General features: G+C 33.0%; 1 protein-coding gene across 1 annotated transcript in view; it reads right to left on the bottom strand.

Moving 5' to 3' along the window:
* LOC120416498 (ankyrin-3) overlaps positions 1 to 15,681 on the bottom strand; it is a 35,666-nt gene extending 19,985 nt beyond the window's left edge. The window contains exons 1-2 of the mRNA XM_039578215.2: positions 15,220 to 15,681; positions 4,518 to 5,227 (exon numbers count right to left, since the gene is read on the bottom strand). Of these exons, the coding sequence (XP_039434149.1) occupies positions 4,518 to 4,694 (177 nt within the window). The 5' untranslated portion in view covers positions 4,695 to 5,227; positions 15,220 to 15,681. The remainder of the gene's footprint in view (positions 1 to 4,517; positions 5,228 to 15,219) is intronic.
* Between the last annotated feature and the right edge of the window lie 18 nt (positions 15,682 to 15,699).

Here is a 15,699-nt window from a genome sequence, read left to right as displayed (position 1 = left end):
GAAGCACTCCCCTCTTCCTTTGCTACCTGGCTCTTTAAAAACGACACCTTAAGGTTGATGATGCAGAAAACTGCAAAGGAATGCATATCAGTGTCAGTTGCGGTTTTTCGAGATCGATGTAAATATCTAAAATTGAATCAATTGGCTTTGGAAATCATTTTTAATTAATTCTCCTGTTTGTTATGCCAAAATGAGGTCTGAAAATCGGGATTCTTGCATGGTTTGATAGTACAGTCGACTCTCTAACTGTCTTTCTTCTCGATATCAATATTGCTCCCTCTGTCAATGTCAATTAATTTTTCAGTCCCTTCAAAAGTGTGCTTTGATTTTTCGTTCTATAATTTGATACCTCTCGCTCTCCACGGTCCCTTCTATGTCGACACAGAGAGAGTCCACTGTAACAATAAAATTCATAAATGCATATAGTTTTCTCACATAAAAAATCATTTTTTTAAGCTCTTCGAACAAATGATTTTTTTTTAAGTTTAGAAAAACTTAGCAAAATCGACCATTGGTTCGTAATGCAATAGGAAACAAGATAATTTGCTTAGGGGGAGAGGGGTAATCAAAAATTTTCAAATATTAGACCCCTTTTTATCTTTTTCTCTTCACAGAAGTCTTCATTAGAATGTTTGAACCAAAAAGGGGCATAAGTGTAAAAAAATGAATTTTGTAAAAGCGTTTTTAAAAGTCTCTGACAAAATATGCGGGGCAATATGCACCTTATTTTGTTTACATTCGAGAATCACAATATATTTACGTTTTAAATAATTAAATAATTTAAATAATTCAACTTGAACTGAATGTACTGCTCATGTTTGTATAAATGTTCCATATGCAAAAACCGTAAGTTGGAAAAATGGAAACCAAGTTTTTCCCACATATTAGGCACGTGTTTCCTCCAGATTTCTAGAACAAATAACTGATTGTGTCACGTTCCCCAGAAACCATTCCCCAGAATAAACCGTTCTCCAAAAAACCATTCTCTAGAACAGGCCTGCCCAACGTCCGGCCCGCGGGCCGGATCCGGCCCCGTAAAGCCATTTCATCCGGCCCGCGACGCGCTTTTCGAAATAGTTCTATGACCGGCCCTTAAGGCTGTTCATGAAATATTAAATAAATAAATAGATTGTCTGAATTATAAAAAATAAGCTTGAAACCAAATATTTACATATAATAACAACATTCTTCATGTTTGAGTAATTCTTATAATTTCTATATTGATACTTTAAAACTGAAAAATGGTGCAAGAAAAAAAAATATGAAAAAGCTTGGATTGTTTTCTGAAAATTTACAAAAAAAACTTTATTTCAAACACGAGTTTTTTTCTATTTTTTTAAATAAATAGGTAAGCAAAAACTAATGTATTTTTCCAAAACAACTTTTCAGTGAAAAAGTGTTTTTTTTTAAGCTTAAAAAAGCAAATTTTTCATACTGAAAAAAGATCGCTGCAAATATTTTGAAAATATTCAAAAATGTCTCAAAATGAGCCATGAAATTTTGGAGCAAAAAATATATTTTTTCAAAAACTTAGAATTTTGAAGAATAACGAATTGAAAATGATTTAATATATAATTTTGAACAGTTTTAAAAATTTTTGTGTGTTTACAATTATTTTAAAATATTTGAATAAAGGTGCACAACAACGTAAAAAAAAAAATTTGTAAAGGATATTCGAATCCAAATTTCGTTTGAATATTGTTTTTAATTGTAGTGTTGAGGAAAAAAATTGCAGCTAGCATTGAAGTTAAATGTTTTTTTTTTTCATACCAAAATTATATCAAGGTATTTAATTGCAAACGTCAAAAACAATAATTATACATTTTTAAACAAACAAAAGTTAGAAAAAGTCAAATAAACACATTTTTTAATCTTATTTGCAACACTACTTCTTTTATTTATTTACTTAAAATGAACCCAAACATAAAAACATTTAAAAAAAAAATGTGTTTACTTTATCAACTTTTATTAAGTATTAGTTCCGGCCCGCTACTGCTTCAGAAAAATCAGATCTGGCCCGAAGGGCCGAAAGGTTGGGCACCCCTGCTCTAGAATGTACTATTCCCCAGAAATATTTATCGTGATAATTATTATTATTTTCAGAATTTCCTAAATTTTCAAAATTTTAAAAAAATCTTAGGTTTCAAAATTTCTGAAATTTTCAAAATTTCTAAAATTTCCAAAATTTCCAAAATTTCAAAAAAATTTAAAATTTCCAAAAATTACAAAAAAAAACTTCAAAAATCATATTTTTAAATTTTATTTAATTAAAAAAATTCAAAAATTACTTTTTTTTTATTTTGATTTTTGAATTTATTTTTTTTTATATTGCCATTTTTTGAGAAATTTTGAAATGTTTTTAATTTATGAAATGGCCAGGCTTAGATTTTTTTTTTTGAAAAAGGAGAAATTCTTGGAGTTTGGTAGATTAAGGATTCGGTCATATTTCCAATCAACTTGCTTTGTGTCACTGTTTATGCTTATTTTTTTGCAAAATTTTCGATGGCACCTTGCCTGCTCACTTCTTATTGAGCTATTTATGATCTCAGTTTGAATGCCTTAAATAGCTGCAATTGTACGTCAAAATACTGATATGCCATTATTAAGTGCCCGATGAAGTAACATGCCCTTCCCCTAATTAATTAAGTTTTTTTTCAAATAAAAATCATGCTAAACATACACATTGTTTCACTTCTGCTATTAAAAAAATAGAAGAATTAAAAATAAGGCAAATTGCAATATTTAACATAATGAATTTAGGTAGTTTGACATTTTAAAAAGAGTCAAAAAAAATTCAAAATATTTGCCGAGTTCATGCCTACATAGTTAAAACATTTTTATTAGGATTTCAATGACTTAAAACAAACCTTTTCATTCTAAGAAGTTCAAAATAGTGAAAGAAACCTAAAATTTGAAGTTGAGTACTAAAAAAGATTAAAGTAAACATTGTACAAAATTGCCCCGACTTTTTTTCCCAATATTTAGTAGTTTGTGGCCAATTACCCAACTTTCCCGATTTCCCACTGGAGTGGCCATCTTGTATATTGAAGTTATGTCTGTTTATGATACTTTTTTTGATTTTCTAAATGCAAAATTGTTTACGAAATTTGAAAAAAATATGAAGAGCAAAAAAAATCTTTTTTCAAAAAAAATGTTTGTTTTCATTTATTTATTCACTAAAACTGCAACAACTTTAAAATTTGAGCGATGACCTCATTGTCATTAAAAGACGCAAATTTTGGTAAAAATGTATCGATCATCGATCAAATTTTAACGTTTTTGAAAAAAGTTGATTTTTCAATGTTTTCGTCATTTTCCCGTTTTTGCGCGTGGCGCGTCGAAAACCCCTGTGTTTATTTTTTTAAATCGTTTCCCGGAATACTGAAATTATAACTTCATCATCTTTTTTAAATGTTACGTAAAATTTTACGAGAAATCTGATACCTTCATCAGGAACCTTGGTGACATTGGGTCTGGGGTGAGATTTTGGGTCCTACACATTTCAGCATTTTTGTATGACCAAATCTCACCCCCAAGACATAATGTTACCCCATATTTAGGTTTTCATACGCCCTTTTTAAATGTTATGCTTGAATTTTGAAACTATTTTTCCATAAAGCCTTTTTACTACCCTTTCGTTTGCGCTCAAGACAGCTAAAATCGGTTGAATCAAAATGTGGTTTTTGCAAAAAAAAAATTGACGAAAATTGTAATTTTTCGGACCACCCTAACATGGCGTAAGTCGCCCTAATGAAAGGATGTCAGATGCACAGATTTGTTTGTGTTTCACATTTGAGCATGTGTCAGACATTTTTTGAGATGCACAGATTAAAAAAAACTTAATTGAATTAATAATTTGTAAAAATATCAACTGAAACTTTGTTCGTGAGTTTTCAAATGCTTAAAAACGCAATTTCTGATGGATTTCTATGACTATAAATTGATATATATGAATTTCATACAAATGCACACCACTGACTGACACTGACTTTTTTAACAGACATTTTAAAAAATCATGTGGCATCCCTGCCCTAATGGCCAAACTAAAAAATACGGGTCTAATTGTTTTGGCCCGATCAGAGAACTTTTTTTTCAATCATGCTGTTATCGTGAGGAATCGCTGTGTTAATCAAATGTTTTAAATGTCGGAACAAAAATTTGAGTCCTTAAAATAAGAAGAATCAGTTCTAATCTGCCCATAATTGAAAATTCGGCTAATCATGTAGTCCAAGAAAATCGCGTTTTTGTGTTCGCCACCAAATCTTCGCCACGGCAATTTCAAAGTAGTTACATTGGAGCGTCCTCTACCACTTGACGATTTTGACAAAAGTGGATATTAGCCGTTTCTTCAATGATGAGCAGTAATGTATGCGGCATAATTTGGAAAATTTGAATTTAGCGTTAGATTCGTCTAAAATTGTCTAACAACGTAGAATATTACATTGCAGGAAGACTTTGAAGCTTTATAGTTTCTATTAGCACTAGCTTGAAATCCCAAAAGCCCTTATTCCACTCACCTTCGGAATCTGCAACAGCAGCGGCTCCAGCCTCTGTATCGAAATCTTCGGATTAGCCCGGAGCGCATCGAATATCGTGTTCACTTTGTCCACGGTCGTCTCCGACACCTTGTGGCCGTCCCGGTTCGACAGCAGCGCACTTCCCGACCGGAACACCTGACTCACGGATCCCCCCATTTCGCTGCCTTCTTGGCAGCCCAATCACTTGGCCGCAAACCCAACACTCTCTGCACTTCACTCGAGAGGTGGTCAATAATTCAAACTTTTCCACAGAATCGTACCGCCCGTCGTCGTGTGCGTCACAACAGTTTGCTTCGCCAATCCGGCACGGCACATTGGAATCACGGCACGGCGATGACGACCACCGCGGTCAGTCACAACAAATCAACGGTTCTTATCAGCGTCGGCTTCGATTCCCACGATTTGGTTGGCGCTGCTCCAGTTGGTGGTGCTGCTCCGGCGAGGCAAGAATGACGAATGACGGCCGCGCGCGGCAGCTTCTACGGCCTCATGTCCAGAACTCTCTTGGGAGGGAGAACGTCCGCGGCACTCATTCACCACAAGCACATGCACAGCGGCAGCAGCAGCAGTGTCCAGTTGTGTGTGATGGACGGACGATCGTCACGAACAGATAAGGCCTTGCCTGGTTTTTGTTTTATTTATTTAGTTTCTGTTTTGCTTTCGATCGAAAATGCAAACGCGGTCAGAAGCTGCAATTGGAGAGGAGAAAGAAGAAATTTGATTAATACAGATGCGTTTATTTGTTTTAAAACGTATAAGTTGCTTTTTTTTTTACAAGAATGTAAGCAAAACAAAACTAAATTTTAAAATTCTAAATTTATCAAATTCTAAAACTTTAAAATTTGGGTTTTTCTCAAAATTTATTTTCCTCAAAAGAACACCCAGTTAGCAAAATCTAAACGTAGAAATATGTATCCTCCCTGCAAAGGCTTATGAATTGATCTCGGTTGAAGGCTTCTCCAAATCTCTGAATTGCAAATGTAACATCCTGGAGCAGAACTGTTAATTTTTTTTTTTTTTTTTTTTTTTTGGGAGGGTGATCCAGCCGCACATCGTTGATGTCGAAACCTCTAAACTGGGCCCTCGTCCTGTCACGTCCGTCAGTAGTCTTGTCGTACATTACAACTAGAACCAGATCTGCCAATGAATTAGTACACTTCGACCAAATAAACACTGACGCTGTATGGATCTGACTCTAGAATAAATGCACAGTTGTGTGTTATTCATAAGTCCAAAATGTTCAATTATTCATATAATTCCAAATTTTCATTTGCGGATAGCTACCTAACTTGAATTGAATACAAGATTTAAAGCAACCTATCCGAAAGCTACTCTTATCTCAAATCCCCGACATTTTAGTTAATATAAAAAAAAAACGTTTCTTTTAAAACCTGTCTGGCTTCTTTTAAAAACAAAACAAAAATAGATTAACAGTTCATATTATATTTTACAAGTCGTGAATTGAAAAAGAGACGACCATTTGTTCGTCAGAATTCCAGTAGATCCTCGATTCGCAACAATGGTCGATACAATCATAATCCGACAACCGTTAGTTCAACAGATCAACGAATTTTGTCCGATATCATTTCACTATTGATTGATCGAGACTCTATGGAAATTTTGACAAATCAGAATGGTTTTTATGCTACTTGAATGAAAATCACCGATTCTGATAGAATTACTAAATTCACTGTAACTAATTTTGTCCCTTAATAACTAAAGGCAAAGTATAAAAAGTTGATATGTATAGTTAAAATCCTAAATTCTACAAAAACTATTTTTTTAAAAACCCGCATCCTAACCTAACACCCACATTAAGATAGGGAAAAATCACATATGTAGCGGTTCATTGTACAAATGTGATATTTCCACTATCAGAGAACCTCCTTGTCTCGATGACAGCTTACCGGCCATCGATTAAGCCCTGAGACTACGCCAAAGTGGGTTCTCGCAGCATGAAGTGGTGTCCATGTGTAAAAATGGAAGCTTCAGCAATATACTGAACACTTCGATTTTAATTCCACATCGAATCAAATCATACTCTTTGCCAAACAAGCATCAAACCTATGACACTCATTATGATAAAGCCCAGGGAACATCCTGGAGCAGAACTGTTAAATTCTAATAAAAACACAATTGAATTGAATTGAAAATTTGAACATTCAATTCTAAACACTAAAATTTCTTTTGCCTACAAGCTTGATGCGGTTCTGAACATCTAAAATTCAGCAAATTCAAAAAACTTGAATTCTTACATTCTAAAATCTTTAGATTCGAAAGTCCTAGAATTCAAAAATATTCCATGATACCAAAATTCTAAAAATTTTGAAATTCCTTTTCTACAATTCTAAAGTTCTTAATTTCTAAAATTTAATCATTAAACTTAAAAAAATCTTTTTCATAAATTATTAAATCCAAAAAAATCTCAGATTCAAAAATTCTAATATTCTAAACCTTTATCATTCAATTCTGAAATTCCTTATTATAAAATTTCAAATCATAAAAATTATAAATCATAAAATTCTTGATTTTTACATTCAATTATAAAATTCCTTAATCGTTAAAATTCTGAATTTTTACTGTACAATTCTAAAATACTCAAAAATAAAAAAAAACCTGATACATATTTTTAAATTTCTAAAATTTGGAATTCTAAAATTCTAAGTATCTAAAATTCTAAGTATCTAAAATTCGAAATTTCCAAAAATTTCAAATTTCTAACAATTAACATCAAATTCTAAAATTCTGAAATTCTTTATTTAAACATTCTGAAAATCTTAAATTTAAAATTTCTACAAATTTAAACATTTTCAAATTTTTAAATCTTTAAATTCTAAAATGTTAACATCCTAAAATTGAAAAAGGTTAATTTAGGATATTTAATCATTTAATTCCAAAATCCTTCAATTAAGTTAAGTTCTGCAATTCTAAAATTCAAACATTTAAACATTCTAAAATTCTTTTTTTCTACATCATAATGCATTAACATATTAAATTTAAAAACTCCTTATTCGAAAACTTTGAAATTTTGAAAATTCAGAATTTTCGAAGTAAGATGGTGATAATTTAAAATTCTAAAATACAAGAATTATAAAACTCTTAGATGTTCTTAAATGTATGTGTGTGATTCTTAAATTCCTCATTCTAAAATCAAAAATGCAACATTTTTGAAATCTTAAAATTCATAATTTTTTACGTTAAATTCTAAAATAAAATTAAATGGTTTGCTCTGGAGCATAACCTTGACGTTCGCTATTCGAAACAAGAAACATCAAATTCTAAAATTCTCGAACTCGAGACATTTAGTTCTAAAATTCAGAAACTCTAAAAAATCTGAATTCTTATTCTACAAATCAATGTTTTTGAAACAATCAAAATAAAAATAAAACTTGAATTTTAAAACTTTAGTATTCTAAAATCCTTAAAATTATGAAATTCGAAATTTCAAAACTACCAAAATTCGAAATTTATCAATTCCTAAATTTTAAAAAAACTAACAAATTTTCAAATTCTACATTCTTGAAATCTTTGAATAGTTAGTATCTGTAATTCTAAAATGCTCTTCTTTAAATTTTAACATATAATTTTGCGATTCTAAAATTCTCACATTTAAAAGTTCTATAAGGTTAAAACTGTAGAATGCTTTTAATTATTAATTATTGATCATTAAATTTGAAAAATCATCGATCATTTTTTTTAAATTCCGTCGCTTTGAAATCTTTAAAACCTAGAATTGTAACATGGAATTCTAAAATAGATGTTCTAGGGTTCTGAAATTCTTGAATTCTTGAATTCTACAATTCTAAAATCCAAAAATTCTAAAAAACTTGAAAATTCTAAAATTCTAACATTTTTTATTATTTAATATTACTTTAAAATTCAAAAATTCTGAATTTTTTTAAATTCTAAAATATTATTTTGTTTTTTTCATTTTTGTTTTTTTTCATAATTGTTTCCGAAATTTAAGAGTACCTAAATAATATTTTACAGGCAGTAAAAAAGACATTGTTCTCAAAAACCATTTCAATTTATTTTTCAAACGCATGAATTTAACGACATACTGAAGCCACCAAAATCAGGCGAGAATTTTTAAGGTTTTCGCATTTTTCGTCGCGTAATGACTGTACTTGTGGCTGTATTCGTGCTCCTCCTCCTCCTCCTCTGCGTCATAAAAAAAAACCAGAATTCTAAACACAAACATGAACCAATGGCCAGGCCTCACAGCAGCAGCCGCATGTCGGCGACGAATTTATTTTATATTTTGGTCGAACCAGTTATGAAAAAAAGCTTTTCCAGAACAGTGAAAAATCTGAAACTGCAAAATTGAGAAAAGCTCTTTTATTTATTTTTTTAGTAAAGTTGTAATGCAATTTTAAAACATTCAATTTAAAAAAAAATCTAATTTCACTATTTTTTCAACGGTTCATAAACGTGAATGACGTACACTCTACTCTAGCGGTCCGGCGAAGCGGAGGAAGTGCGGAAGAATAATGACAAGCTGATTTGATCTGATCAGCTGAGAGACGAGAGAGAGAAAGAGAGGAGGAATGGGGTGGGTTGGGTCGAGATTTTATTCTCGTGTTCGATGCTTTTACGTCAGAGAATGGGTCGTCTGCGTCGTTGATTAAACAACAGCAAAACGGAAAAAGGCACGCGAGAATACAAAAAAAATGTGTGTGTTTTGCTTTTGCTCAGATGTTATTAAACAAGTGTGATGTGCAGCAGCTATTTTAAGGCTTGGCACAAGCCAGAGTCATGAGGAATTATAACGAGATGTTTGTTTTATGTTTTAGGCTTTCAGGGAAAAGAGTAGCGAAATTGGCAAACATAAGCTATATATAATTATGACCCTATTTTGGACCTAGTACCTATTTTGGACCTTTATTAATCGAGGTAATTATTAATCGAGGTAGTTCAGGCTTTTAAAGTACGAATTTACTGAATCCAACCAACAGAAAGTGTAAGCAGGATCGTTTTGTAGCTTACCTCTTCCAAAAGTGTAAACATTTTTTATTATTTCCGCTTTTTCAGCCACTTTTTCCAATGCCACTCGCATTTCCTATAATTTTCCTAGCACATTGATTAGGTCCAAAAATTTCGGCCTCGTTGCTTATCAGTTTTGGCTCGTGACAACTTGTACAACTTTCTCTTATTCACTAGCATCAAGCTATTTTCAGCCGGTTTCCGAGTAATGTAAGTGTTATTTATTTAATACTTATATGTTTTTGGTCACTAAAAAGTTGAAATTACTGATCTATAGTTTAAAAAAACTCAATTGAAAAAACCCGATTTAATCCCACCTGGGGTGAGATAGAGCCTTTCTTACTAAAGAATATAACAATAGTAGAACTTCTTCTTTAAATTCATAACAACGACTTTGTTTATTTATAACGTCAGTACAAAGAAAATTGAGTCTAATGATGAAAGCAAAGTATTATAAATGATATGCTTTCCAAAAGAAAAAAAACGCATTTTTCACCAAAAGAATATTTGTAATCGTACATATTCCTAATCAAACAAGAATTTATGACAAACGCGAGCATAGCAAGCTTCCCATCCGTCAGTGACAATGCACACCGCGGTTTTGGTTTTCTAGCTTCGGTACGAGCCCTTTTGTGTGTTGGTATTTTGGGCGTAAAGAAAAACCGAGATACAAGTGGACCGCGTGAGCCGCACGGTGCAGGAAAGATAGCCATTCAACTTTTACGAAAGTGACAGAGTCAGAGATAGCTATCTTCACAACCGCACCACTACACACTCAATCGCGAGTACCTTAGGTACACACCAATTTCTCATTACTGAATTCAGTTAAATTTACTGAAATCTGCACTACTAAAATTTTCAGTAAACGAAAACTTGCTGAAATTTTAGAAAACTTCGACAGCTCCATAGAAATTTTAACTGATGTTCAGCGAAAAACAAACTGAAAATGTCAGTAGTGCAGTTTTCAGTAAATATTAATTGAAAACGAACATCAGAATTTGCTGTGTAGAAAGCCATTGGCGTCACCAGGATTGAAAACTTTGAAAACGATATAAACGATGAAAAGCTTAGAAAGCTCCTATTGGAATCCAATGAACCCTGTTAAATAAACATACGAAATCGCGAAAAAATGAAGTCTACTTTTAAGCGATTTAAGGAGCACACGGGAAACAAATTGATTGTAGCCAGATGAATGTCCTATATCACAACAGTTTTTGCATAAACATTGGACAGTTATGCAAAAACGGACACGGCAAAAGAAACCGAAAAGCTACGATATCTAACATGTTGTAGGAAACATCGGTAGACAAGCTACTACAAAACGAGTATAAGTCCAGCCATAAAATATATGCGCCAGCATTCTCGCGCCAGTATTCGAAGCAACACTTGTCGACTTGGCGACGAAGCGTCGAAAATCGAAGCAGTGTGATTTTTTGGCGATTTTTCCGATTAAAATTCATGCTGAATCGACATATTGACGAAGATGAAAATGACGTCCAGCCTTAAAGTAAAACCTATACCTTTCTTTAGAAAGTACAGCAAAATATTTTCAAATCAGCCGCGTTGGATCAGTTTTTGGAGCTACTTTTCCTTCAGTTCAAGGCTATCACCAATACATGTATAACAAGGTGCTGCCAGTTTTGTTTATGAATTTATTTCGATACTTAACATTCCAACGCCCAAGGCTCCAAAAAAGTTGGAACGGTAACTTCAACTCGCTGGTTCTCGGGCATAACTCACCCAATCAAGACAATTCTTTTTTTCCAGTGATTTGTTAGGATGTTTAGATGATCCTACAACTTTGCAGAACTCAATTTGATCAAATCTGTAATTTTTGCGATCATAAACATCGTTCCAACTTTTTTTTTTCGCGCGTAGAAAAAATCGCAAAGATTTCCGCGGAGGCAGTCGTTTAAAAAAAAAAGGTGGAACGATGTTTTCGGTCGCAGAAATTACAGATTTGTTCAAATCAAGTTCTGCAAAATTTAAGGATCATCTAGACATTCTTACAAATCACTGGAAACAAGAATCGTCCCAATTGAGTTATGCCCGAGAACCAGCGAGTTGAAGTTACCGTTCCACCTTTTTTGTGAGGCTTGGGCGTCCGTGTAAGTTGGACATGCGTTGGGCGTTCCAGTGTTAATTGAAATTTAATGCCAAGTTTTTACTTAATAATTTGGATTAGTTTTTCCGACTGTAGTTATTTCAAATAAAGCTAAGCTTTAAAAAGCAAATGATATTTAAACAAAAACAATAAAAATATGATTTTTTAATGATAAAAATGCAAATTAATGATGGGTCCAAAATAGGTTCAGCGATGTCTCCAAAATACATTCAATAAGTCCAAAAAGCATCCAAAAAATGTTTAACTTGAAATGCTTATTACTATGATATGGTTAAATTATTTTTTATTTTTCAATAGTACACTTTGTTAAGCATAAATTAAGGCAAAACAATCCTGAAACGAGCCAAATTAGTTAAACCTTTCCTGAGAACAATGCGAAATATGTTGCTGCTTTGCATAGTAGGTCCAAAATAGGGCCATATACCCTATCACTAAGAAATTTCGATAATCAATAAAAACTAAAACAAAAGTTTTGTTTTAAGAAAAGGTTATTTATCTATCAAGTTATTTATGATACATATTCGAAAATCTGTAGCTTTTCAAGGATATTTTTGATTGGTGTCTTCGGCAAAGTTGTAGGTATTGATTAGGACTATTCAGAAAAAAAAACACGAAAAAAATTTGGTGATTTTTAAATTACCTTTTTTTAGGGGATTCAGCCATTCAGAAGTATGGGAGCAATTCTCTACCAAAACCGGAAATGGATTTTATTTGTATTTTTTGATTTGGCTCAAACTTTGTGGGGGCCTTCCCTATGACCAAAGAAGCTATTTTGTGTCATTGGTTCACCCATACAAGTCTCCATACAATTTTGGCTGCTGTCCATACAAAAATGGTACGTAAATATTCAAACAGCTATAACTTTTGAGTGGATTTTCTGTTCAATTTGGTGTCTTGGGCAAAGTTGTAGGTATTGTTGAGGACTATTGAGAAAAAAATAGGTACACGGAAAAAAAATTTGCACATTTTTTCATCAACTTTTTTTTTCACAAAAACTCAATTTCCCAAAATATATATTTTTTGATTTTCTGATATGTTTTAGGGGACAAAAATCCGCAACTTTTGAGCTATAGAGAAACATGGTCAAAAAATCTGCCGCCGAGTTATGAATTTTTGAAAAAAATAGTGATTTTTGTAAAACAAAATGAAATCTTGTGCTAACATTTTTTTTCACGTAATTTTTTTATGTAAAATCGAACTAGCAAAAGCATTTTTTTTTTCATCAATTCTTGAGTTTTTTTTTTTTTTAAAAAAACGTTCAATAAACCAAATTTTTAGTTTTTGCTATTTGGGTGTTTTTCAATACCCCTGACTCAAGGCGGTTTCAAAAACGCCCAAAAAGCAAAAACTGAAAATTTGGTTTGTTGGACCTTTTAAAAAAAAACTCCAGGATTGCACAGTTTTCAAAATAAACCCATTCACAATGTTAAATTTTGTCCGAAAATTTTTGTTTTTTTTAAATAGTGCCCGTAATTTTTTTTCGTTTTTTTTTTCTTTTTCTTGTTTTAAACATCAAACATTAAACATCAAATTTGAATAGTTGATTGCCAGTAAAATAAAAAAAAATGCATTTTTTCAATATTTCATCATCGCTATTTTGGCCGCCATCTTGGATTTAAAAATTCTAAACCACTTTAGAGTAGCTAAAAGGTCAACAATCAAAAATAAGGGGAACGAATTCTTTTTTCCTGATTCGATTATCAGGAAGTCCTTCGGATAATCGAGTCTGGACTGTAGTCCTCATCAATACCCAGAACTTTGCCGAAGACACCAAATCAATCAAAAGATTCCTTGATTAGTTACGGATTTTCGAATATTTACACACTTAGATTTTATTACCGAATTTTCAACTGCTGAACAGTTCGGTAAACTGAAAATTAAAATTAAAAAAAAATAACCAAATTCGTTAAAAACTTACCGAAATTCGGTAATGAAGTTCATAATTGTTTATCGTACAACCGAAATTCTTTTCATTTTGACAGATGGTTTACCGATCTAAACTTTACCGATTTTTCAACTACCGAATTCGGTAAAAAAAAATCTAAGTGTGTACGTAACCATTTTGAATGAACAGCTGCCAAAATTGTATGGAGACTTTTATGGGTGAACCAATGGCACAAAATTAGAGCCAAATAAAAAAATATAAGTAAAATCCATTTCCGGGTTAGGTAGAGGATTACTCAAGTCACAAAAACCGTATAAAAATATAAATGAATTATATAAATAAAAACAGCCCTGAATTTTCTGAAATTAAATTGAAAAAAAACTAAAAACTAGAATTCTAACAAAATATGTCGATTCAGTTCTCAAAATGAGGAGAAACAGCACCTCTTGCACTTGCCTTTTATGAGATTTTTACGGAATTCGGTATAGTTTACCTAATTTCCAACTTCTGAACAGTTCGGTGAACTCAAAACTACCGAATTCGGTAAAGAAGTTCATTATTGTTCATCGCACTACTGACGCTCGGGAAATTTTGTTCATTTTGACAGAAGGTTTATCGATCTAAACTTCACCGAATTTTCAACTACCGAATTCGGTAAATATATTTAAGTATCGATTTCAAATCTAATTTCCTCCTCCTTTCCTTTCCTGGTTCCGAGTTTGAAAATGATTTTCACAAAAAGGCGAAACTTTGGAGTGATGCCAAAAAGGAGGGGGTGGTTTGATTAGGATGTATTATTGGGATTCTAGCTTGTTTTGATGGTATTAAACTGCCGTTCTACGCATAATTGTCCCATGTCAGTTTTGGACGATTTTTACTTTATGAAATATTTAAGTTTAGTTTGACGTGTACTTTAAGAAAAACACATAAAATTTGGTACTTTGTTCTGAAACTCATTAAAAACAACACCAAGTCTGTTTGTCCCATCGTTAAACTTCTACGCATAATTGTCCCACCAAGTATTTTCTTACACGGAATCATTAGTTTTACTAAGCATTATGTCTTGTTTACCTGTTGTATAGCAAGAGAATCACAAATAAGGGTGATAAATTGATAACTGGGGCGATTATTGACACATAGGGCGAATAGGAACCCACGGGAAAATTATGCGTAGAAACACAGAAATCGGTCGAAAAATTTCAATCGCGTTTTTCTCAGTTGCACTTTTTTGAACATGGGACAATTATGCGTAGAACGGCAGTAAACCCCTGTAAAATTTGAGCTTGATAAGAAAAACTTTGCACTTTTCTGGTTGAACGACACATATTTTAATTTTGAAAGGGAGATTTTTAACTGGCAACTTTCACTCAACTGCGAAACGAAAAAATCTGTTTCTCAATCAACAAAGCTGACCAAACACCAAAGGCTAGGCCAGGTCAATAATTATGCAATTCCAAATACCCTCTCAAGAGAAAGCTTGTTTTTCTACCATCGCGTGTCGCATTATCCTTTTCCTTCTGTTTCTTTTTTGTTATGGTTAATTTAAATACATAACATTATTGTTTTGTGTTCTCGTTTGTGTTTCTTCTACCTTAATGCTTTTCGATGTTCCAATAACCAGAACCATCAGAGTGCAAAAGAAGTCCCAATGGACAAACATAACAACAAAAAACTGGTTCTCAACCTACTTTTTCGAATCCTTCCAGGTGCGAAGCCCCGCTCCGGTGACCTCGGCAGTTGTGGGCCTTCCTTCCTCCACCTGAACTCCCAATCGATTTCGGACTTTTTCCCTCTTCACAACACCTGCCGTGTCATTAACCGTGTCCTGTCTTCGCCAGATGTTTTCCTTGTGCACCCGTGCCCAGCCAAGTGGCCCCCACGGATTCCAACACCACGGGCACACAAACAGAAACACAAACACACACACACGAAAAATCGATAGCCCGTCCAAGAAACCAGCTGCGAGTTGGTGGTGGACGCGACGCTAGCGGAACTCCGCGATTGTTCCGGATCTCGCGAACCGACCCACTGGGCGACGACGCGTACGAGTTTGAAATTTGTGCAAAAATATTCGCAACTCTTTTGGATCTCCTTTGTGCAGCTCCGCTGCTGAAAGCACAACCAGTTTTTTTGAGTTTCGAGTTTATTTTTCTGTTTTGACAGCAGCT

This window comes from Culex pipiens, chromosome 3 (assembly GCF_016801865.2).
Source record: "Culex pipiens pallens isolate TS chromosome 3, TS_CPP_V2, whole genome shotgun sequence".
Lineage (NCBI taxonomy): Eukaryota > Metazoa > Arthropoda > Insecta > Diptera > Culicidae > Culex > Culex pipiens.
This window is presented reverse-complemented; position numbering and strand designations above follow the sequence as displayed.